The following is a 25,156-nucleotide window of genomic DNA, read 5'->3' on the forward strand; positions in this document are numbered from 1 at the left end:
GTTCATTTTCATTTCTTTTCAACTTCTCAGCATATTTATTGAAGTCTTTTGTCCAGCTAATTGTTTACTGTACAGCCAGCTGTGTTTATTTGGTTTGAATTCACAGTGACGGGATAAAAGTAGACATTTAACACGTAATGCTGAAAAATGTGGTGCAATACAGTTACATAACAAAATATAATCTGCAAACAAATAATGCTACTGCTTTTATGATATTTTTAATTCCGTTTGTTTATTTGTCAGATATAGTTATGCACAGGATACAACTTGAAATATAGGACTCAACATAGACTTTGCAACTGTAATACAAATAAAAAAAGATTCAAAAATTAATAACATAATAGGATAAAAAATAAAGTAGTAATCTAGAAAACAGAATAAAATACCATTAAAGATAATTTTGTCAATGAAATTTGTGTTTACTTGTGAATAAAATACTTTTGAGGGTCCACTGTATTGTCGTTGCTTGTATAAAAATATTTTCAAGTTCAGTAGGTGGCGATGTAAACTTTACACTAGGAAGCCTGAACAGCTCCACGAATTTAGCGCCCTTTAGACACCACAGAAGAAGAAGCAGATGAGCCCGTTCGCCCCCTGCTGGCAGACCGTGTACGCGCTCTCTCAAGCACACACACAGGCGCTTGATGACAGACGGGGAGGGGGAAGCGGATAGAAGTGTAAGCCCCGGATCCATCTTCAGCAGAGAAAATAGGAAAGAAAGACCGCGTCCCCACTTTTATTTCGTTTTTAGCGGCACCTTTCCGACTCACAGGCGTCAGGGAGCCCGAGGAGGGGGCTGTGGCATTGTCTGTAGGATGTCCCGACATGAAGGTAAGTACGAAAAACCGCCGATCGCTACGTCGTTGGCTTGAATTTTAGGCCAGCGCTGACCCTCTGGTTGCCATGTTTTCAATTCAAACGCACTGGGAGAGACTCGTCATGGCGGCTGCCTTAAATCGTACAGCTTTTCGTGAACTTAAACTGCGGCGGTAACGCACAGGGCGTTTTCTTGAAGCCGCTGGCTGCGTTATCGAACGGGGCCTGTGTGCTAGGCTGGGCCTGCTGCGTCTCGTACGGCCGCGGGACTGAGGGTGAGTGCGTTCCCGCAGGGAGCCCGTGGAGAGGTCAGTGCTTCGATTGGGCCTCCGAAAAGACGCTTAATTTGTCAGGTTTCCTGGTTTAAGTAACCATAACCTGTTAGAATGACGAGCAGAGGTCAAAAGTGAACCCGGTAAACGGTTATGGAGATGAGTCTGGAGCTCGTGTTAGTGCGTGTGCGCCAGTCATGTCATGTTTCAGGGCCAACACAAGTGAATGACTTGCACGTCTGGATTTAGCATTAGCGGGTGTCAGTGAAGCCATAGCAGTGATTGCTAACCAATATATCGTTTTGGTTTTTGGAGAATGCGTCTATTTTTATTTGTCTTTTGTATAGGTTATTGTGTATTTGGGCAAATCTGTGGGTTTGGACAACATACAAGGAAGAGATTCACCATTCAAGACTTGAAGGCTTCTGCTGGGTTGATCATGTGGATTGACACATTTGGCCTGTTAAAAGTCACTTTAGACGATTAAGTGCACGTAAAAGTCCTAAAAAATTCGGCTTGTAAAATTACATTTTTAGATTTGGATCTTTCATTTATTGTTTAAGCACCGGTTAGCATCATTTGCACTGTAATGCTATTGTGTACCATATCAATACTACGTTTTTGGTTTGAAAGACACTCTAGACAATTTAGTGATGCCTTGATCCGTGGTAAAAAATATAAATTATAAAAAATTAATAGTCTGCCCACATGAAACAACTCTAGTATACTTTAGACTGTATTATAGTAAACTAGCTTAATGACCAGATACTATACTGCTTTGGACCATATCATAGTAAATAATATTAAAGTGTTGTACGGTTGATCAGTTCACTATTGTATTGTCATAGTACAGAATACTACAGTTTTCATTTACAAAGTGTATAAGTTACTATAATATGCTACAGCATACTATAATTTACAACACTTGGCTGTAGTATGTTCTAACGAATGCACCATTTAATTTCATTTGGGCATATAGTAATTTATATACTACCTAATATATTATTACAATCTTATATAATCATAGTTACATCCCACTGTCACACAACGTAACTAAAATGAGTAAATTCAGTCGACAAAACATGTTTAAAAAGTTGTGTTGGTTTCTCTTTCACATTTTACACTTTCCAGATGTGTTGTGAAACATGTTATGGTCAGTTCAGATGTATGTTTATTTACATGTACATTTATGCATTTGGCATGGACTGTAATCCAAAGTGACTTGCAATGCACTCAAGGTGGTACGCATTTTACCAATACGTGTTTTTCCGGTAAATTGAACCTTGAACTTTTGCATTGCTAACTCAATGCTTAACCAATTGAGCTGCAGGCACAACAGTGTTACTATGTCATTTTAATATTTATATTCCATGTTTTTATATTAAACTGCTTCAAACAATACCGTTGTAGACAGAAAATTGGCATTCTTACAAACATGGTAATACTGTAGTTCTTTTTATTATCTTGTGTTAGTGTATCTTTGCATTTTGTTTGCTTTTTATGAACGTCGTACTTGCCTTTGGTCGGTGTGTCTCTTTATTTTCAGACCCAGACTTTGCTTTTAATGGGTGTCTCCAAACCTTGTAAGCTGCCTGCTACATCTTATGTACTGTTGATTCCACAAAATGCTGCCTAGGGTTAGCAGCTCACTCATGACATCGAGATGTCACTTGCCTGTGAATGAAGACTGCTTGCACATGCGTCTGGTCCCCGTTTTCTCAGCATGCGGCACATGGTTGTTGAGAGTAACTGAAAATGAGAGGATGCTGGTGATATGTGAGACATCAGATAATTATTATAATATTTGTGAAAAGGTGTTTTGGAAGCTGTTCATGCTGTCGTTGTAAATAGACCCTTTTACAGCTCACGTGATCAAATAGCCTGCGCGCGCATTTGGGCAACAGAAGTGGTGTTATTCCCCATTGGTTCTAACGTGGTAGCAACTCAGAAAGTTTATTAAAACGGTTTCTCAACATCAAAATGTCCCGTTGTTGCGTTTGGTTGCACTAATATAATATACTAATATACGTATATATGTATCTGGCAACTTTATTTTTGGCCATCTGCTAACGTCTTTTATCCACTCCACTATAGTACACGGATCTGGTAGCTGTGTTGAAAATGTTGATAAAGTCAATTTTTTTAAAATAACTTACTGTTTGTGTTGCTTCACTGTTGATTCTTACGATACTTCCGTTGCCTAAATGCGCGCGCATACGCTGCCACGTCATCATTGTGTACAAACAGTAAAAGGGTCTATAGAGGATCTTGAATCTTTAATACAGCATGGCATTTGATCATAAAACTGATATGAGGTGTTTTAAAAACGGTAGATGTTTCAGATGCGACTGGACAAGTTGATACTCAAACTAGTTTTCCGTGACTGGTGTCCCCTTGGGTTATTAAGGCATGTCAGTTAAATTTGCAAAGACATTTCCAGTTCTCCTCCTTTGTATCCATTGTTTTTAACCAATATGTCATTCCTTTGTGATCAGGTTTGAGAAGTTGTAACAGAAATAGACTGCTGCGGTGGTATGTAAGCTTTATACCTTGTATGCACATCTGCCAGATGCAGAAATGGAAAGTAATGTTTTTTTTAAAGTTACGCGCCTTCTAAAGGATCTTTAGAACGATATCGGTATACACACATATGTTCATTGAATATATTTTTTTAATAATAAACCGAAACTAAGGATCTTTTCAAGAACTTCTTCAAGTGTTACTATAGACTCTTTACAGTCTCCAAGCAATTTAGCATCTAGTAGCATTAATATAGAATTAATAAAAGTAATGTGCGTTCACAGGTGTGCATATTTGGCCATTTTACAACCGATTCAAATTAGAGATCCATTTTGTGTGCACTTTTTTTGTTATTGGCCGTCTAAATAGATGGTGCAATTTCTTGTGTAAGCAACTTCAGTTTTGCATACAGCTTAATTTGGATTTGTGGTATAGGAGGCAGAAGTAGTAGTAGCTCAGGTATGATCCTCTCAGTAAATGATAAACTAGCTATGATCTGATAGCCCCCTCGCACTTTTTCCACAGACTTATATGCGTGTCATAGCTCTATTTTCAGAGGTTCACATTTTGCTTGAATTTGTTTTGAACTATCGACCTTTGTAATAGAAAGTAAAGATATAAATTAAGAGAGGCCTGGAGCTCACATGTAGCCATGGTGCTGTTTTAATTCTCTAGGGAAACGTGTCTACCACAGCATAGACAACTTCTTGATCTTGAAAAGGATTTGACTTCTTACCTTGAATCGAACAGACTTCTGACTTTGTGTTTTACTTTGCTGTATGCTTTTTGCTAGGGTTGTTCAATTAATTATTTTTGATTTTCAATTTCAATTCTTGAATCAAACAACAAGAAAACAAGATAATCGACGTAAACAATTATTGTGCGATTAAAATATAAGGTACATTTATAAACCACAAAATATAAACCACTGATTTGACATGTGTAGCCTATTGCAACACTTACTTAATTAAAAGTAAGAGTAATGTTAAATAATCGCGATTATGTAAAAAAAAAAACGTGATTATGATTTTACCCAAATCGAGCATCACTAGTTTGTGTTGCACAGCTGTGCTGCAAACATAAATATACCATAAAACTGTCCCACTGCTTATGTGGGAGAGATATGCTATGACTTTCCAGAGCAATCAAACGATATATAGTGAAATGTCTTCTAGTTTCATGTTAATAGAGCGACCCGAGCCATATCTAGGGACCAGATATCATAGTAGTGGGTGGGCTCAGTGTTTCCGCTATATGCATTCAACCGTGGCGGCCCGCCACGCCTAAAACATCCCCGCCACGCCTGCGGTTGTGGATAGAAGGGATACAGCAAACGAAATCTCGCCGGATGAGGACTGTTTAATCCTAATCCTTCACCCAAACCCACCTCTTAACACAACATTTCACAGGATTGTAGGATGTATGTGTATCTTATGTAGCCAGAGCCGCTGTTTTCATCCTAAAAATCCTACCTCCAAATCTAATCCTAAACTTTTTGACATTTTCTGTATCCCTTCTAGACAAAACCCGCGGCGGAAGCTCGCAAAATAAATAAAGCTATACCGAAATGTCCGCCCAGCAAGAAAGAAAAAAATTAATTTCTGGATTCGCGTTGTTTACTCATTTATAAATAAATCTCCTAAAATATCATAATTTCCCCCATGGGTTTAGTTTCATGCACAAATAGATTTAAATCAACGGATGATGATTAGGCTACGTCTCTGTTTTGAGAAATAATAATAAAATAAATAAGTCTACACGAAATATGTTATAATTATCAGATTGACAAAACGAATAAAAAAAGTATTTGAGTTTTTGTTCTTTTTTTGTGATGCGCTGTTAAACCAAAGCAGCAGAAATCACGTCATGTTTTTAATGATTTTAAATAAGCACAAGGTTTTCTCCTTATTGTGAGTTTACATAAATAAAAATACACAATTTACAGATTCGAATTTTATTTTACTTTTATCTCTCTGGCAATTAATTAAGGGTAATTTAAGTTGCAAGGTCATCACGCGTATGCTGTTCACAGGCGCATATCCACGGACCCAGCGCGGGGCTGCGAGAAATGACATGATTAAACTTTCGATTTAACATATTACGAGTTTTTTGGACATTCATTTGTAATCACTGTACTCATATTATCAACTTATCTGGCCATTAGTTATTCAGAATATAGGCTATAAGCGCAGCGCGCTGCTGACCGCTCAGCTGTCAGTCAATATTCTGTGCTTTAGATCGACACTCACAAAGTTTCACATTAAATGATAAGATGTTTGTCCAAAAACAAGGCTAAATACTGAATACAACTCATATAGGACTGCAAGACATTAGTCGAATCTGTTTGGAAGGAAACTTATTCCCGTGGAAGAGAAGGACGTTGGTAATAAAAACTGGAGGCAGACGGTGAGACTGTTTCATCTGTTTTCAGACGAAACAACAGGGTCGGGGTACCCGCGGGTGAAACTTCTAATATTTGATGTAACGGGTGTAATAATATTAACGTGTTATATGCGTTGTAGATCCAGGTCGGGACTCAATATGCGAGCGTGAACTGCGGGTCTAACATCCAAGAACAGAATTCGACTCGATTCCGACAGGTAACAGTTTTTAAATGTCCCCGTGCTTATTTGTGTTTAAGATCTGTCTGCGAAGAGCATAAAGGTTTCTATAACTGCGCGATTTGCGGTGTGACCGGGTCGGGCTCTTTATGTCAAACAGCCCGGGTGTGGAATAAATTGCTGCAGATGTCGGGTGTTCTGTCAATCACAGCGGTTCGGATTATCAGACAGTACTGTGCGTGACTTTGCAACAGCTCTGTAACGCTAAACCCGAGCACGAACTTGCACACTACATTAAAACTACAATGAAAGATCCGTATGAAGCTATAAAACTTACGTATTTTTTAAGGAAATACAGTTTAGATCAAACATAGAAAAGCAATATGCTATAAATATAAGGAAAAGTAAATGACAGCATGAAAATGATAAAAAACACATGTTAGTTTACTGTAGCCTATTTTCTACATTAAAAAAAATAATGTACATTTATAATCATCATGGGCGCCCCCTGCCGCCACAGCTGGAAAAAATCCTAGAGGAAACACTGGGGTGGGCTGTTTTGACCTGTATCATTAAGCAACCACCATAGCAACACATTAACAACCACTTAGAGCACCTTAGCCACGCATAGCAATGCCCTGGCAATTTGTAGTAGCAGGTTTTGTATAAGCGTCACTCACGTTTTTTTTTTTACAGAAAATTTTACATTTGTGGTTGAAATTTTCAGTTTTCAGTGACTTTATATTCTCCATGAGTTCTTCAAACTGAAACGAGTACAGGTACACAGGTCATTTTGTATTTGATCTCAATGTTATCTTCCTCTTATTTTTTGCCATCTGTAATTATGCTAGTTTAAATTTGGCGTTTTAGTGATTTATTAATTATTTCATAATGTCCTTAACAACTGTGGTCTGTTAAAGGGCACCTATGGTCCAGTTCATGATTTTTCATTTCCTTTGGTGTGTAAGTGTGTACAGGTACATACCCCAAAGTAAGTGGCTTTACTTAGCACCCTCTTGTATACGATACATTATTAATACGCTCGCTTGTAAACTTTATTTATAGCCGCTGTATTTTACTACTTATATTGTCTGTCAATTTTTCTGTGTTTCCCCTGCTTCTTTTAATGTTTTAAAACAATTACAAATTGTGAAAAGCGCTATATAAATAAAATAAAATTGAATTGAATTGATGACGCGAGTAATCGTCTCTAGGGGTGTGCGATTCTCCAAATCCTCGGTTCATTACATTTTCGATTCTAATGTCACAATTCGATTCTCGGTTTAAATGTTTTTTTTGAAAGACAAAAAATGATATGCCTTTATTATTAATATAGTTTCACATTAACATGCGCATTGCGTGCTTTTCTTTGCATGGGGGTTTGTGGGCTTCACTTTATGCGAGATAGCTTGTATAAAGAGGATTCCTTCTTGCACGCACATGGACTTAATGCACGCGTCTTGGACACATTCACACATCTGAAATAAAACCAGTGCGTCATAAGCAGCTGCGCTTCTCTTTGTCTCACGTGCATGCGCATCTGTCCAAAGTCTAGACATAAACTAAAGTAGTAATCCTTACATATTTGTTCAGTTTTATGCGTTTCATGCGAGCTGAGGCAAACTATACCTTTTGTTTAAAATATAACCCGCTGCATCTTGGCGGCTCTCTCGTGCATGTGCAGAGAGCTGCGCTCTGTCTGAAGTCGGATCAGTAGGTAGTAATCCTGTTTATTATATGCATTTCAAAGAGTTGTAGCAATACATCTCTCGTGTTTAAAATATAAATCACGTTCCGCTTGACCGATGTTTTTAAAGGCACCTCTGAGAGGTTTATTTTCCCTCGCTTGGCAAGCCAACTGAACGGGACATGGGGCGTAGCAGCATCGACGATCCCATTTTTTTAATTCGAAGTTCGAGGTTGTGACTTAATTTCGATCGATTTCGGCCTTAATCGTCTCCAACGTAAATCTCTTTTCTTGGACTACAACAAACACAGATTGTAGGCAACAGTTTACATCCTGGGATTGGTGATGTAGACAAGAAAGACAATATCATAATTCCTCCTGCTTCTGATTGTAAGTTACTCTAAGTAAGCTCATGTCAGCATTGCATTGCGACCGAATCTTTCCAAACATGGTAAGGAGCATCACATTTCCGGCTGACGTCAGATGTATTCAGCCCAATTACAACATACAGATTAGCTGGCCAATCAGGGACACGGCACTTTTCAATGAGTTTTGTACAAAATGCATGCGTTACGGGAAGAGAGTAAAATCTGGAGTAACCAAAATGTACGGTATGTAGAAAATAATGTGTTTTTTGAACCATAAACCACGTAAACACATTGTATTATACCAAATACGCAAAATAACGTTTTTCAGCAATGAAGTAAGTGCACTTAAGGACTCAAACAGGTGATAAGGACCAGCAAGCTGTTCATCTTCTGAACATCTTCACAGCACACAACTTTGTCATTATAATTGAAATGCATGCAGACGTGAATGGCATGCCTGAGTGTTTTTAATTCAGTTTAGTGTATGCACACCAGCAGGTGGTGTATATGGAAAAATGTGGGTGTTGCAATCCAAAATAATGCTGTATTAACACGGCTCAAAATGTACTTTTTTAGTAGGTAGCAGTGGTGCTTTAGGGGCCCCAGCAAAAATTTAGGAGCATCCATTGAAAATTATAGGAGCATCACAACTTTACCATTTTAAAGATTAAAAGCTTGAACAATCGAACTTGATTTTAAATTATTTGCCACATATTTGACTTGTGCTTGGCCCATTTTTAAACGAGCTCTTATCCTTAAAACGCGTAGATCCATTGTGCCCTATAAAAAACATTTAATGTTATTTTAAATTATTAATTTTATAGGCAGGGTCCATGATCTCTGAAAGCCAGTGTTGATATTTGAAATCACCTAAACAAACACGCCCCTACCCCAATAGAATCTGGACCTGCTTTTGATAGACCCGCCCCACACATATGCAACCCAGGCAAAAATGTCGATTAGTACACACGCCCCATACTGCTGATTGGCTACAAGTGTTTTGGTAGTCGGCCTGACTTCCTTTTCCAAAGCGTTTTTCAGAAATCCTACACTCTGCCTTTAAATTCAGTTATATATAATGTATTTTCACAAATCCCATTCTGGATTTTGTATTTTCACTTTTCATCTTTTTTTAATGGTTCATTACATTTCACTTATCAAACAGCATGTTTAATAAACTGAATTCATAAAATAAAATTTTAATTTTCTAAAATAATAAAATAAAAATAAAACAATTTGAATATAGTTCCAAGTATGCATACGTTTAAAAGATGGCTGTGTCTCATATGACCTTGTTATTTGTACACGCTGTGGCTATACAAATCACAACATATAAATATGAAAATGTTGGCGGTTAATTGTCACTTATTGGGAGCAGTATGCTAGCTGGAGCCATTTACTTCCAGTCTTTGTGCTAAGCTAGGCAAGCGGTGGGTGTGTCAGACAGAGTTACGGGACGCATGGAGATGAAAAGGGTATGTATTGACTTATTTAACTCTGGGGAATATGGTGAATAAGCTAAAGTCTCAAAAAGTCAGCGTGTTCCTTTAAACATTAGTTTATGTCTTATGTGTATGTATAGATTAGAGGCAGAAACCAGGTCTGTGCTTATTTTAAGTTAAAGAGACGGTAACCTTAATTAACCTACTTAAGTCTTTGTCATTTAATGTTAATCAAACAACCCAACACAGAGTAAATCACTTTTGTAGCTAAAAAAAAATAATTATTATATTTAATTTATACAATTAAGACAGTGTTGTAATTCATTTGATTCGATTTCTGTACCTAATAGCAATTTTAGACGGTACTTAATGTGAAACTTTGTTCTTTTTTTTGTAAATTTTTGTCATTTCTGTATTTGTTTTTTTATTAGATTTTTCCCACCCCAAGTTTATATGGATGCACTATAAACACTTGTATTTTAAGACATTTTTCCCGTCTGATATTAAAGGTCTTGTTTTTTATGTGTAGGGGACTTCTATTCTATCTGGCATTGTTGCTGGGAGTCCAGCTGTCGTTATGTTGTTATGTTAGATGTAATGTTTGCATTACCCAGTTATTTGTTAATGATGCTGCATTTGCAACATTATAAACTATCTACAAATTGGCTACCATGCATTGCCATTTAGCCATCCTATCAGCAAAATGTTGCCTAATGCCACTGGATTAAATGTAAGTTAATAGTTTTTAACTATTTTCAGCTGTGTGAGTTAATTAAAACTAATTTAATGCTTGCATTCAGAGTATGTGTGTGGTCGCGTACTTGTGTATATGAGTGCACCTTAGCACCTGTAGTCTTCACTGATTTATTAGTCATTGTCAAACAGTATGTTTGATAAATAAAATCTCTCTTATTCGCACTCTTTTTTTTTTTTTTGCCAGTATGAGCCAGAGGAGCGTGTACACCAGGAGAGAAGTCAACAAACATGAACACAGCAAACCTAAACAGAAGCTCTTAAAAGACACATAATGTTGAAATTTTTTAATAATTAAGTATAATTGTTCTTTTTACACACTGTGGTACTGACTTTAGTACCGTGTACTTTTTGTGGTATTGGTAACGACTTCTAGATCTTTGGTACCGTGACATCCATAGACTCGTGATCTCTCCTCTAATAAATGGATGATGATCCAACACATCATCTATCATTTCTCAGCACTGCTACACTTTAAACGCTTTGTACTGTGCCTACAACTTTTTAAACTTCTTTTGAACCGATACCGTTATGTGCTTGATCCTTCAGAGTTCAGCTATGTATTTTAAATGCATCTTTGTTTTTACAGATGCTGATCATTCTCTTCTGTCCAAATTAAGAAAATGGCACGTATTTTCGGTCGATCATTAATAGTGATACCGTTTTTGCAGTTTAATCTGCACATTTATATACACACACCTGATATATGCACGCTCCTCAGCACAAGTGCACAAAGAGCGTATGAGTCATTTTAATGTAAAAACATAAATAGTCATTTCCTGTTACCTAACAAACTTGCATGAACTAGCACACGTGTGAGTAAATATTTATTTTAGTGTTATAGGCGATGTTACTTCAAGCCAGTTTTGTTATGAACACCATAATAAGGACTATTATAACAATAACAGAGAGAAATGATTGTCTGGTAGCTTAATGGCTGTATTTCCACACTTTGCCATTTGATGATAAAATGCACAGAAAGTAAGCAAAATACTTGGCTATTTGAAACTGTGTTCTGCAGTTATCTAATGGTGGGGTATTTGATGCTATCCTGTGTTCCATGCAGGGCCATCTTGCGCTCCCGTAGTGGACATTGTGATGTTGAGACAGCTCTGATTAAATATCGAAATGAATTTGGATGTATATTGTCATGATAATTTGGATCTAACGTTGATATTAAAATTAAATGTGTGTGTTATCAATACTTATAATCGTTCTTGTCATATTTACTTTCTTCAAACCAATTGCCCCTTAATTGATGCAATGTGCACCAGAATGCCCACACACCAGCTTATTAGTGGAGAGAAGACTGAGTAATATCACTAATCAGTATATGAGGAGATGATTAGTAGGCCAATGGGCAAGTTTGGCCAGGATGCCAGGGGACACCCCTACTCTTTTACAGAAGAAATCCTGGGATTTTTAACGACTACAGAAACCCCATTCACACAGACCTTTGGTCCCAGAAAATACCCGTAAAATTGCCAGATAAGCTTCTGTGTGAACACAAACACGTCCTGTATATCTCCTGGGATCGTTGCCGGAAAGAGAACCTAGTCAGATACACGGAAAACCCTCTGTGTGAACAAGAAGCCGAAACAATGCCGTAATGGGCGTGTCGCAACAAAAGTTATGGTTCAGCTCCTTAAAACGAGAGATAACATTATAAACATTCACCACGAGAAATGTCTTTCCGGGACCTTGCAGTTGCCGGCTAATCATGGCAGTGTGAATGAACAAAAAATTGAACTATCCCGAAAAAATCCAGGATGCATTTTCCATGTATTTTCCGGAATGTCTGTGTGAAAGGGCTAGAGAGTCAGGACCTCGGTTTAACGTCTCTTCTGAAGGACGGTGCTTTTTGACAGTAGGGTGAATCTCACGAAATCCAGATCTTTACAAAAACCCACAAAATCAGATCTTTAACCCGGATCTTTAAATTAAATCATGAGTCGCGAGTCTCTAGTGTCATTAACCCGGATCAGTTGAGTCCTACTACAATTCAATGTAAAACCATAAACAGCGCCACCACACACACAAACCTCTTTCAACATTATTGATGAGACTTCGCTCAGACTACAGATCCACTCGTAACCGGCTGATCTGCGCGAGAACTGACCCGAGATTCACACTCGGAGCCGGAAACATTGCAAACTCGAGAGACCTGTGGATCCGCGCGAGCCGCGAATTGACCCGAGATTCTCACTCAGAGCCGGAAACAATGCGGACTCGAGAGACATGCGAATCTGCTCTGACTCGAGAATCTCTCAACTCGTAACCGGCTGATCCGTAACCAGCTGATCCGCCGGCTGATCCGTAACCGGCTGATCTGCGCGAACTGTCTCTCCGGCTCTGGGGGCTACATACGTTTTTTTTCTATATTTTCTCTATATTATTATGCTGTTGTTATTAGGCTTATTTTTTAAATGGTCGACCATACACACCAAACCTAAAACCTATAAGCATGTTTCAGAAGTGAAAGGCTTTTGTTGTGGATTTGCTTTTGAGGAGACTTCAGTCGCTCTACAGATCCACTAACTGGCTCCGGCTGATCCACGCGAATCAGCCGGTTAGTGGATCTGTAGAGCGAGTCTCATGTCCATGGTCTGCGAGTCTGCAATGTTTCCTGCTCTGAGAATCTCGAGTCACGTGGATCAGCTGGTTACAAGTGGGTCTGTACTGATTTTCCTTGGCAATTTAGCAATACTGACTCAAGTGACTCAAGTGACTCACACAACCCGGATCACTTTAGTGAGTGACTCACAATAACCCGGATCCTTAAAAGGAATCGAGTTTGCATTTAGAAGGTGTCTAGCATCAGAATTTTTTTGCACATATAAGATTAAGGTCTGAACTTACTATAACCATTATTTTTAAGAGATTTAAACATTTTTCCTATAGAATTCTTTACTTTTTTTGATAATTATTATCAAAAATTGTCATTACCATAACATGATATTACATTAAATATATGCATTTACAAACTCATGTTTCGATAATGAGAACTTAAAAGTTTTCTAGGTACTATGATGACAATCAAAATTTCAACTTTTATCTGGAGAGAAAAAATAAGAACTGTTTACCTGGTAGCCATCTTGAGTGTCACAGTCAATTATGTCCCTTCCAACAATTTTTTTTGTTGTTGAAAATGTTCATTGAGTGCTTAAACAATGATTGAAAATTGTTACGGAGGAGGAGAAAATTGGTCTTGGACACATTTATATTTCTATTATTGTCTCTACATTTACCAATGATCACCAAATACCACCTTTCTTTACTGTAAACGTTTATAGTATAACATGCGCTGAAGCTTTTTATTTTTTAGATTTTTTAATTATAAATATTTCCATGTCAAAGCACCCAAAATCAGTCATGAAAATGTTCCCCTTAAATGTGGAAAAAAGTTGATTCGTATGATGTCATTTGAAATCATGTGCAAAATATTACATGAATAGATGTTTGTAACTGAATGCTTCTTATTTTGGTACTCTTGCTTTGCATTTACTTTTTTAATGAAAATGTTTCATGACACCGCATCAGTTTAATTTTGCGAGAATCACAAAGTATAGTGTCCCCATCACTATACTGGGGTGTTAGAACCCACACAAACCGCTGGCTGAGCACTACTCTACCAGCAGCAACCTGGTTTTCCCTAGAGGTCTCCCATCCAAGTACTGACCAGGTTGAACCCTACTTGGCTTCAGTGGGCAACCAGTCTTGGGCTACAGGGCGTTATGGCTGCTGGCTGTTTTGATCTGAGCAAATTTCTCTCTTGGTTTAGATTTTGTGGAATGTGTAGTTTGGTTTGTTTACAGGACTCTACTGTGACCACAGTGGTCAAAGGAAAAGTCTAGTTATAACTTGCCAAACCTCATTTTTAACCCAAAGATATATAAAACCACACTGTGAGACTAAACATAAAAATGAGCACTGTACTGAAAATCTACAGGCCTAACAATCAAGTTACATGTTTCACTTTGAAAACTATTCTGATTCTAATAGAACTAGTCTGATTCCATTTAACAAGCAAGCATGTCATAATTTACTGGTGGAACTCATTTTCAATAGTTAATACTTTTCAGCTTCATGTGGTGTAAAGTATTCAATGACAGGACATATAACTAGTGCTGGCATGGTCTGCAGGAAACTAAATGGCTAAGTTAATATTATAACCATCACAGTATTCACATGACTGGTTAGTTATATATCACAAACAAAATATCAATTACACTGTAATTATACAATTAATCAGTCTTGCTCCCTCAAAAAAATGGATCCTCTTATAGTTTATAGTCAAAAGAATTCATCTTGAGTGACTAAAGTCTTAATGCTCTGTTGTCATGTTCTTAACAAGGCAACACATTATGTCATCCGTAACAAGGCGAAGCTGCTTTGAATACTTTTCCTGCCTTTATATCTGCCGCCAGTCACATGGACTGTTGATTTTGCCTTTATTATACTGTATAGCGCCTAACGAGGAAAATCCGGTCCACATTTGTCTTCAGATGGGTTCTGGCTCTTTTGAGTTAAATTGCCTGTGTGTTGTTTTGCAGGTGTGAGCTGTGATGCGTGTTTAAAAGGGAACTTCAGAGGGCGCCGATACAAGTGTTTAATTTGCTACGACTACGACCTTTGCGCATCTTGCTACGAAAGTGGAGCCACAACAACTAGACACACCACGGAGCACCCAATGCAGTGCATACTAACCAGGGTAGACTTTGGTAAGTGGAGCCATATAGTTGACATCAAATAACAAAGTTTTTACTCCTTGTTTGTTAATGGTGAATAAGTCTTGACGAAAATGGTTTTGAGTTGGATTTAAACTTGTTACAGATTTGTATTATGGGGGGGAGGCTTTCTCAGTAGAGCAGCCTCAGTCGTTTACTTGTCCTTACTGTGGTAAAATGGGCTACACGGAAACATCTCTACAGGAGCACGTCACCTCAGAACATGCAGAGACCTCTACAGAAGTGGTGAGTACACATTTTCTCTGCGCCGAAATGCGTTTGCAGGTGTTGTGTTAATGTTTTGTACCATTGTACACCAGCTCCTAAAATCGCTGACAATTCACAGTATTTCCCAAGACCTCTTCTAAAAATATAAAAAGATGTATCGCCATCACCTGCTTTCAGATGGAGCGGCATTTACTACACAGAACATTTACTGACAAGCTAGCCTGCGATAATGAATGGGATATTTCCTAGCTTTTCAGTGAACTACGGCTCTGTGTAGTAAATGTCGCTCCATCTGAAAGCAGGTGATGGCAATTTACTACTAATCAAGAAACCGTGTCCTGTTACAAAGTTTCACATAGCATCTTTAGGTTATAAAAACATAAAAAATTCAAATGCATAATTTGATTTTCAAAGATTTATTATAAAAACTGATTATTTTTCCATAAAATGCAATAAATCTATTAAATCAATATATAAATGTGCATTCATCTTTGTCATGTTATTCATTTAGTTGACTAGTGGTATACACTGATTAAACATTGAGTGTGTTTACATGCACAGAATAAGCGGATAACTATCAAAAATATGCTTATTATAGAAAACTGTTTTCATGCGTTTACATGCAAATCAATAAGCCGGCTATGCAGTCAACTGCGTTTACATGGGACTTGGAGAATTATCAGGTTTCTCGCAGGCAGTGACGTCACCACCTATAGTACATAATAGTCGATCAAAAAGCCGACGGCATATCTGTCTTAAGCTGTATTGTTGTATCTCTCATCGTGTCTGCAGAACCTGTAAATGTAACATGAGCTTTTATTTTCACAGTTTCTCTGCCAACTGCTTTAGTCGAGCGGAGACTTTTATGCGTTACCTTGCGCTTACTTCCGCGTGTGACGTTTATCTTTCATACGCGGAGACATGTGCACATGGACAAAACCGTGAGAAAGCGGGTTAAGGTGTTTACATGCCATGCGAAATCGGCGTAATGAAATCGGTTTTTGCATACGCTGTTTATGGGCTTTCCCCGATTAAAGAAAACCGCTTTACGCGTTTACATGACCCCACGTGTTATCAGTTTATTAAGCATAATCGGCGTAAGACTGTGCATGTAAACGCACTCATTAATGGCATTAAAGGAGCAGTCCACTTTATAGATGGGGCCCATTGACTTACCATAGTATTTTTTTCCTACTATAAAAAGTCAATAGACCCCAACTTTAAAGTGGACTACTCCTTTAATCAAAATACTTACTTTGTCGTCAATAAGAACACTTTCATTCCTGCAGTTATACTTGGGACGTCGTCTATGAACTTTTTTTACAGCAATCAGCTGTAAAATGTTTTGGTCCTGCTCGATTTTCATTGGCTTTGCGTAAAATAATAAGTTTTTCATAAAATCCACTGGGTCAGTTTGTTGAAGCTTGATGCTGTCGGGAGAACAAGCAACTGGCCTTTTCTGTCTCCCGAGTGCCTCTCGTGTAAATTATCAGATGTTGATGGGTTACGAAAACCCCCACAGGTTTATCAATTCCATTTAAATATTTTTTTGTTTTTGTTTGTTGATCATGAACTACAAGATGAGGAATTTCATTTATAAATCTCAACGCCATTGTTGTTTACAATGCGTGGAATGGTGCGCTGTGATTTGTTGAAGGATTGATTGCATTCTGCAGAAAAGGAGGAGTGGCTTTATTGCGTTTTGGGGGAAAAGATGACAGAATAACACAACGGATATTGTATTTTGCTTAAAATTAAGAATTTACTTTTACATACTGACCTGATATAATCATATAAACATGATTTTGTCAGTAACTCGTTTTTTTAAAAATTAAGTTTTTGTCGTTTTGGAACAAAACTCTTCATTTACATTTTTTTTCCGATAGCATTTGATCATAGAAGTGGCGGAGGTTGCTAGTACAATATCTCTTCTGATTCTAGCTAAGATGTATTTTAAAGCAACACCAAAGAGTTTTTTTTTACCATAAAATAACGTTTCCAAAAAAGTTTCAGTGGTTCATCCACTCAAAACAGGGTGAATGGCACTTTCACATTCGCTTTGCAGCCCTCTATCGGCCAAAACCGCACTAAAGAAGTTTCCAACCATCGGGTAGTGGTCCTGTAGTTCGAGTGAAAACTACAAAAACTTGCTTTACGGGAGACCTACAATCCAATCAAAGCCAGCTATGCTGCAGTATTTACGACAGTGCTAATGAACAATGACGCTTCTAACCTGTAGGGGGAGCAAAGTGCAATAACTCTTTAGTGTTGCTTTAAATGTCTTTTTAAGGTTATTTTATATTACTTTTATAATTATACGGATGTGACCATCTTTTAAGTTGTCTTTTTTATTATTGTGCTATTGTCTGTACAGCACTATAGCCAACGTTGTTGTTTTATTTAGTGCTTTATAAATAAACTTGAATTTTAATTCAAATACTGAATACAAAATTTTTTTTAAGCAATTTAAACGAAAATATTCAGTTCAGATTTCGTTTGCAGAACACCAAATACTTATTTGTCATTATGACACAATTTTATTGATGAAAGGCCACTTAAATGGAAACAGACTGGAACTGATTCACTTTGTCGATAGCAAATCAGCGCAACACTATATGGAAACATGACTTATGTTTAATTTGTTCAGAGTGTTACAATTTGTTGTTTGACATTTTGTTCTGGTTTTCTCTCCATCGCAGATTTGCCCAATCTGTGCCGCATTGCCTGGTGGTGACCCCAATCATGTGACAGATGACTTTGCTGCTCATCTCACACTTGAACACAGAGCACCTAGAGATTTAATATCCTTGACTGTATAATGAATGGGCCACATTCATGCAACCCATGCAGAATTAGTTTGTGTTTTTTTTTCTTAAAGAGCACCTATTACATTGGTTAAAACAACATTATTTTGTGTATTTGGAATAATACAATGTGTTTGTGGTTCAAAATCACATTATTTTCCACATACCGTACATTATTTTTGCTCCTCTCTGCCCTGCCTCCCTGAAACGCGTTGATTTGATATAAAGCTTATTGTTCTGTAAAGCGCAGTGATTGGACAGCTAACCAGTATGTTTTTATTCACCTGAATACCCCTGTAGCACCTGGAAAGTGACGCTTCTTACTGTATTAGCTCCCAATGCAATACTGACAGGAGTTAATATCGTCTTTACTACCTTATTAATACGAGCCAAATCTGATCCAGAAAATGCAGATGACCAAGCTGATCGATCAAGTTTACAAGCGCGGCTTAACCAGAACGTAACAAATTGGTAAGGTAAGGATACTAAAACATAAAACCATGTCTGCATTTGTGTTTGTAGAAACTACAAACAACAAGCGCTACTCTGCACTGCTTTAAACTTGTTTGAGTCATGGTTTAGTCAGTAGTAAATTCTTTAACTCTTTCACCGCCAGCGTTTTTAAAAAAAGTTGCCCGCCAGCGTTTTTCATGATTTTCACCAAAGTTTAATGCCTTCCAGAAAATGTTCTTCTTTAAATATATAAACATACAATATACCAAATGAAAGAACAGACCCTCTGCTTTCAAACAAAAAAAACCTACCTTTAGTGGTTCTTTTGCAATCAGCTTTTGAATATGGGTAGGTTTTTGCAAAAACACCATATTTTGAGCAAAAAGCAGAGATAATTCCATTTTTATGACGGACTTTTCATAGAGATCCCATTCAGAGCGATCTTTAAAACAGACACGGACATGCAGCAGCTTGCCATAGGGCAATACTTCCGGTTTTAAAAAGTTGCGGAATGGCGCCACCTGGTGGATAATAGCGGTATTGCGGAAAGACAGAAAATCTCGTCATTGGCGGGGAAGCGTTTTCTCTTAATTGACGAGATATCTCGTCAATGGCGGGGAAAGAGTTAAATATGAAAACATAGACTACTTACTATGTAAGTCAGAAGCGGGCGGAATAATGATAATGACCATCGTGTCCATCTCAACCAGCCTACGAAGTAAACTGGCCTACAATCCATGTATTTGTTGTCCAAGAAGAGAGATTTGGAGACGATAACTTGTTTACTTTGGGATTTGTGATTTTGCATATCGCTAACATGTACGTTTACACACCAAAGGATGTGTAAAATCGTGAATCAGAAAATAGATGCTCTTTAAACTCTTCCTACAGGAGCAATTCATAACTGTTATTGCTTAAGAAATGCACAAAAAGCATACCCTGATTTGTGATGGTAAGCTTATAATAATTGTTTGTAGTTTAAGCTGTCGGTACCATTTTGCTTATAATTTTACCTTTATTTCTATGGAAGGTATTTTTAGTCTTTTTTAAATTAATTAATTAAATGATAAAATAAAAAATAAATCGCAACTATGTCCCAAATTTGAAAATTATTATGTGTGAAAATACGCACATACATAACAGCGAACCAGCCACTTTTTAAGTGTTGGTTCCTCATTTGAAATGTAAACAATGCATGCGAATCTCATCCACGCGTCAGCTCGTATAGTCTAAATGATGCTCACATTTCACCATGACAGCAAGATCTGGCACATGTGGGCCAGTACAAGCGACACAGTAGACTATTTGTACAGACATGTTTAGCCAATCCCCTTTTTTTGAGCAAGTAAACCCCACCCACCGATTAACATTGAATTTGCATACAAGTTGAAAATGAAACCGAAAATGAAAACCAATAAATAAGAGAACACAAAATTAAAACTGAACTTTTAATTTTGTCCCTATTATTGCTTGGGCATGAATAAAAACCCTTTTATTCTTTAAAAAATGTATTTACAGATTCTTCTTCAAGTTTACCTTTTTATTTTATAATTGGCAGTCTTGCCTCAAGATTATTAATTTAAATGAAATGTCAAATCATCAAATTAATTTTATTTTTCAATTTGGCCAGAATGATGCTTCATCACGTTGAAAATGAAATAATTAAATTTAATGTTTAAATTATTATTTTAGCATTCACTTTTCAAATTTGGGACATATTTTGCGATTTTAATTTTTTATTTTTATGATTAATTCATTAATTAAAAAAGACAAAAAATACCTTCCATAAATTTGACCCCAACTTATGTTAAAAATAACTTGCAGCTTAATGTTTTGCACAAAGGTGGCAGTAGAGAGGCAAAAATTACAGATTGCAACTTTAAGAGTGGTTTATGGAGAAATGAGTTTCTTGTGTTTTGTAAATCACTTGACATGTAACTTTATAGCAATGTTTAATTGAGTCTGCTCATTAATGGGTTAAATTCTTTAAGTTTTGTGGCAATGTGCTTTTGAGGAAGCTTGAAGAAAGAGTTTACACACAAATAGTGTGTCATTCCCTCGCCTTTATGTTGATCCAAACCCAAATGAATTTCTTCTGTGGAATGCAAGGAGAATGACTGTTGTGACTGTTATATTGCTTTAAGAATGAATGTTATACAAAGTCAAGATCATATTCCTCATGATACAATATCGCAATTCTTGATATCTAGCGTTTAGTTAGTTATTCAAAACATGTACATTCGTTTCTTTTGTATGAGCAAGTCAAGATGTTTCTCGTGTTTCTCATGTTAAACCTCCAAGTCAAGATGTTGTTTTGTATGATTTAATGTTTATTGATGTGAGATGCAATGGGTGTGTGCTGAAATACTTTTTTACCAGTTGCTCCTTAACCAGTAGCTGTACGATGAGAGCAGCGGCGTGCGGCATGTGCGTCGAATGTTCCACCCTGGGCGGGGATTGGGTGGTCCGCGGGCACGCAGGACTAACATGCACTTTACCAGTAGCTCTACCGGTGGGCTCTCCTCTTCACAAAGCTCCTCCTACTCTGCAAGCAATAGGGAAGCAATGGACCCCATAGCAGGTGTGGGGCATATACATCTACATATTCTCAGATTGTTTTAAATATGTGTCATTAAATGTAACATGGGACTATATGCTTATAAACATTGCAGCTGTAACTAAAACAAAGAATTTAATTAATTAATCAGCTTAAATGACATGGTCTTAAAGCCATAATACTTTGTGTCCTTGTGTATTGTCATAGTACAGATCAACAGCTTGTTAGCGGTGTCATCATAATAAACTACTTCTGTCTAGGCCACACAAGTTTTTAAGTAGTCTTTGATTGTATGATTGATTTTTATCTTACTGTCTTTTTCATTGTGTCCACATGAGCAGAACTGCTCTCTCAGCTGTCGGGTGTGCGGCGCTCGGCAGGAGGGCAGCTGAACTCCTCTGGCCCCTCGACTTCACAGCTGCAGCAGTTGCAGATGCAACTTCAGCTGGAGCGGCAGCAGGCGCAGGCAGCGCGTCAACAGCTTGAGACGGCTCGCAACGCCACGCGTCAGCGCAGCAACCCAAGCAACATCAGCGCCAGCATCCCGCCGCCCAGCTCCGCCACAAACACAGCCATGACTGAAAGCAACCCGCTGGCCTCCCACAGCTCCCAGTTCCTGCTCACACGGTACTGTTGGAGATCTGTTTATTTTTACAGCTAAAACATAGGCCTTTGTTTAGTTAAGTAGAAAATTTAAATGGTGTAAGGTGTCAATTAGCACTTTAGATTCGAACCTGTTTCCATTGGAGTATTATAGTTTAGTAGTAACCTCTTCTCCCTGATCCCACCAGGTTGACCGAGCCGAAAATGTCAGAGGCAGAACGGCAGGCGCTGGAGAGCGAGCGCGCAGACCGCACCCTGTTCGTGCAGGAGCTCCTGCTGTCCACGCTAATGCGAGAGGAGAGCTCCTCTTCCGACGAGGACGAAAGGCGAGACTTTGCTGACTTCGGCGCCATGGGCTGCGTGGACATCATGCCTTTAGACGTGGCTCTGGAGAGCCTCAACTTGAAGGAGAGCTCCACAGGCAAGGAGCCTCCACCACCTCCTCTTTGATGATATCCCACCACCATCACGCAGACATTGTCCTCTGTGCTGTAACTGCCAATGACGGTGGGCAAAAAAAACACAGCTCTCTCTCGTTTTTTTTTTTTGTTTGTTTGTTTGTTTCTTTTTCGTTTTTTCTTTTCTTTTTTCGGTGATTGTAATTTCAGATCTGTCACCTTTGTTACATTGTATAAATCCATGAAAGAAGAGCGAGTGGGGGAAAAAATCAAAACACATCAGAACAGGCGTGTGGGAGAGTGCGCAAAACAAGAGAGAGATTCACAGAACGAGAGACAAAATGAGAAATATAAATATATAAATAAATATATATAAGTTGATAATCAATTCCACATAACTAATTTTTTTCCTTTAGCAGGTGAGCGTAGGTATCTGTGGCAGACCTCAGCTTCCTGTCTTGCAAAAGGCTCTCCTTATAAATACTCCACATTCAAAAACTGAAGAGGAAACAAGAGACCTTCTCTAATGAAGCTGCTGTGTGTATTTATGAATATTAATGAATAAAAAGTGCTTGGATGGTTTACCATAACTACTGCATGAGGTTATTTGCAGCGTGCATGATTTTTAATGACCTTGTCATTAAAAAGGCAAAATATCCCAAAGCTTTCATTAACTTTTTTCCAAGTGTTAAAAATTGGGTTTATTTTTTTAGATATCAAGCAAAATTGGCAGAGAAACTGCAATACGCTTTTGTCACTCGGCTACAACCTGACCGTCATCTTTGACAGTATGATGCACAACAGTGACCGCCTATGCGGTTTTCTAGAGTATAAGTCCCATTCATGTTCTCAAAGAGAGACAAAAACCATCTCTCAACACTAAAACATTTTCTGACCTTAAGGTATACACAATGTACTTTTTCTTTTGAGGTAATGAACTACTCGCATCCCATGAAGCATTAGGATGACGGAGTTTGAAACTACGCATATTAATCGTTGATGCTTTGGCTTTATTTGGGACTCTTTTTACTGGTAGAGAAAGTTTAACTCGCCAACCTAATTTATTCAGTATTAACTTATTGCTTGATAAGATTTCCAAATGATATTCTGTACAGAACAACGCACTTGTGAGATATGAAGTAACTCGAATCGATGTGATTCACATTGCTTAACCAGTAATTTCTTGTTAATGGTTCAACAGCGATTTCTGGGATTGGTAGTGTAGTTCTTCAGAGATTTGCGATGAAACTTGTTTATAGTTTCTTGAAATTAAGACTCGCTTATGTCTTTTCTCTCATTTAGATCCTCAATAGTCTATTTTTAATTTCACAAAATGAATGGGATTTTTACTTCTGGGAATCACTGTTGTGCACTATTAGACATTCAAACTACCAGTATGCCCAGATTGGTCAAGACTACGGGACAAACTAAATATTTAGGTTTCAACATAATCTGGTTCATAACCTAGACGTTGATGTCTTAGTGTCTTGTGTAACCACAAATGTACTCTCTAAGTTATGCACTTGTACAGACAAGTTAGGCTCCCCATGTTCATCTCGATCTACTCGCATATCTGCTGTTAGTACACTTGGATCCCTTCTTTCTTCATCGGTAAAGAAGGGCACTGGATTTGCCATATTGAAGGCTTTTTGTTCAACCTTTCAAAAGAGTGACATGCTAACGTACTATCTGCTAATAGACAGCACCTTCTATTTATTCAGGGTTTTGTTTTTCTATCTCTTGATTCTTTGAAGCCTTGTAATTGATCATGCCACCTCCATGCCTATACTCTTATCCTCTATGTAAAATACAATGATATGTATATGGAATTTGTGCGTTAACTTTCATAATGGATCTAGGATATGGGCAGAATTTTTTTTTAAATGTAAATTTAGAATACTACAATAAAAACGGTGCACAGATTTTGATGAAAACCAAATCCCATCATTTTGCTCTCTGTGGCTGTGGTAACCCCATAGTTTTATCCATATATATAACATGAAGTTTACTCTGTATTTGGCACAAAAAATTTGTTAGCTCTTATGAGGTGATGTGTCTCATTTCTGCACCAGCAGGGGGACCAAATTGAATTGCGAAAATAGACTGTTTTTTGTTACTATAGGAAACATGATGCTTGCCCACTAAAACATCTCAGCTATATGCTAAATTGATAAGGGTTTGACAAAACACTATAAAAAAGAGGGATTAAGCTTTTAAGTATTTTAGTAGCAGTTAAGATACAAACTTCATAATATATTCCTTAGCTTTATTAAATAAAACTCCCTTTATTTTTACCCAAATACAATAAGGCCTTTATTATGCTGCCTAAAAAGTGTCCTTGCCTTATCAGTTACATGCCCGCTGCAGAAAATATAACAAATGCAACTGACAACATGTAGCCCCAAGGCATCAAGATTAATACTATTTTACCTGCCAGCTTTTAGATCAGGTTGTCTCACCGAATCTTTTGTTTTGGAGCAGCCTTCCTTGCCACTTTGGTGGCTATTGTTAGACCTCAATATTACCCTTGGGATACCTTTCATGCCATACTGCAGCCCTGTCTACCAAAATAACCCTTTGTGAGCAATTGGGCACATGAATATCTCCTTTCTTTCCTTGCATAAACATAGAAACAAGTTCAGAAGTTATTAGAGGTGGACAAATCAAATGAAAAACTGTGACTTTTGGAAATTTGAATGCGTTGTTATTAAAGATGCATTGTGTAACTTTTTAGAAGGATCTCTTGACAAACATGCAATATAATATACATAACTATATTATCAGTGGTGTATAAAGACCTTACAAAATGAACTGTATTGTTTTTATTGCCATAGAAGAAACCGTTTTTATCTACATACACCGTGTGTCTCCTTACATGGAAGTCACCATTTCAAGCCGCCATGTTTCTACAGTAGCCCTAAACTGATAAACTGTTCTATAAGGCGCACTTTGTCACTACGTTGTCTC

General features: G+C 37.6%; 1 protein-coding gene across 4 annotated transcripts; it reads left to right on the plus strand.

Moving 5' to 3' along the window:
* Positions 1-589: 589 nt before the first annotated feature.
* kcmf1 (potassium channel modulatory factor 1) lies at positions 590-25,000 on the plus strand. 4 transcript variants are annotated; one of them, XM_065284529.2, is made up of 8 exons: positions 590-831; positions 14,973-15,140; positions 15,253-15,392; positions 18,074-18,175; positions 21,035-21,212; positions 21,530-21,815; positions 21,980-22,212; positions 22,609-25,000. In XM_065284529.2, exons 1-8 carry the CDS (start codon positions 645-647, stop codon positions 22,689-22,691), a joined length of 1,377 nt encoding a protein of 458 aa, XP_065140601.1. In that variant the 5' UTR covers positions 590-644; the 3' UTR covers positions 22,692-25,000. The 4 variants fall into 4 exon arrangements, 2 of the variants coding, with proteins under 2 accessions (XP_065140601.1, XP_065140602.1); XR_010543683.2 differs by having other exon boundaries at positions 594-831; positions 21,980-22,298; positions 22,606-25,000; XR_010543682.2 differs by having other exon boundaries at positions 595-831; positions 21,980-22,298.
* Positions 25,001-25,156: the final 156 nt, after the last annotated feature.

Source organism: Paramisgurnus dabryanus, chromosome 5 (assembly GCF_030506205.2).
Source record: "Paramisgurnus dabryanus chromosome 5, PD_genome_1.1, whole genome shotgun sequence".
In the NCBI taxonomy this organism is placed as follows: domain Eukaryota; kingdom Metazoa; phylum Chordata; class Actinopteri; order Cypriniformes; family Cobitidae; genus Paramisgurnus; species Paramisgurnus dabryanus.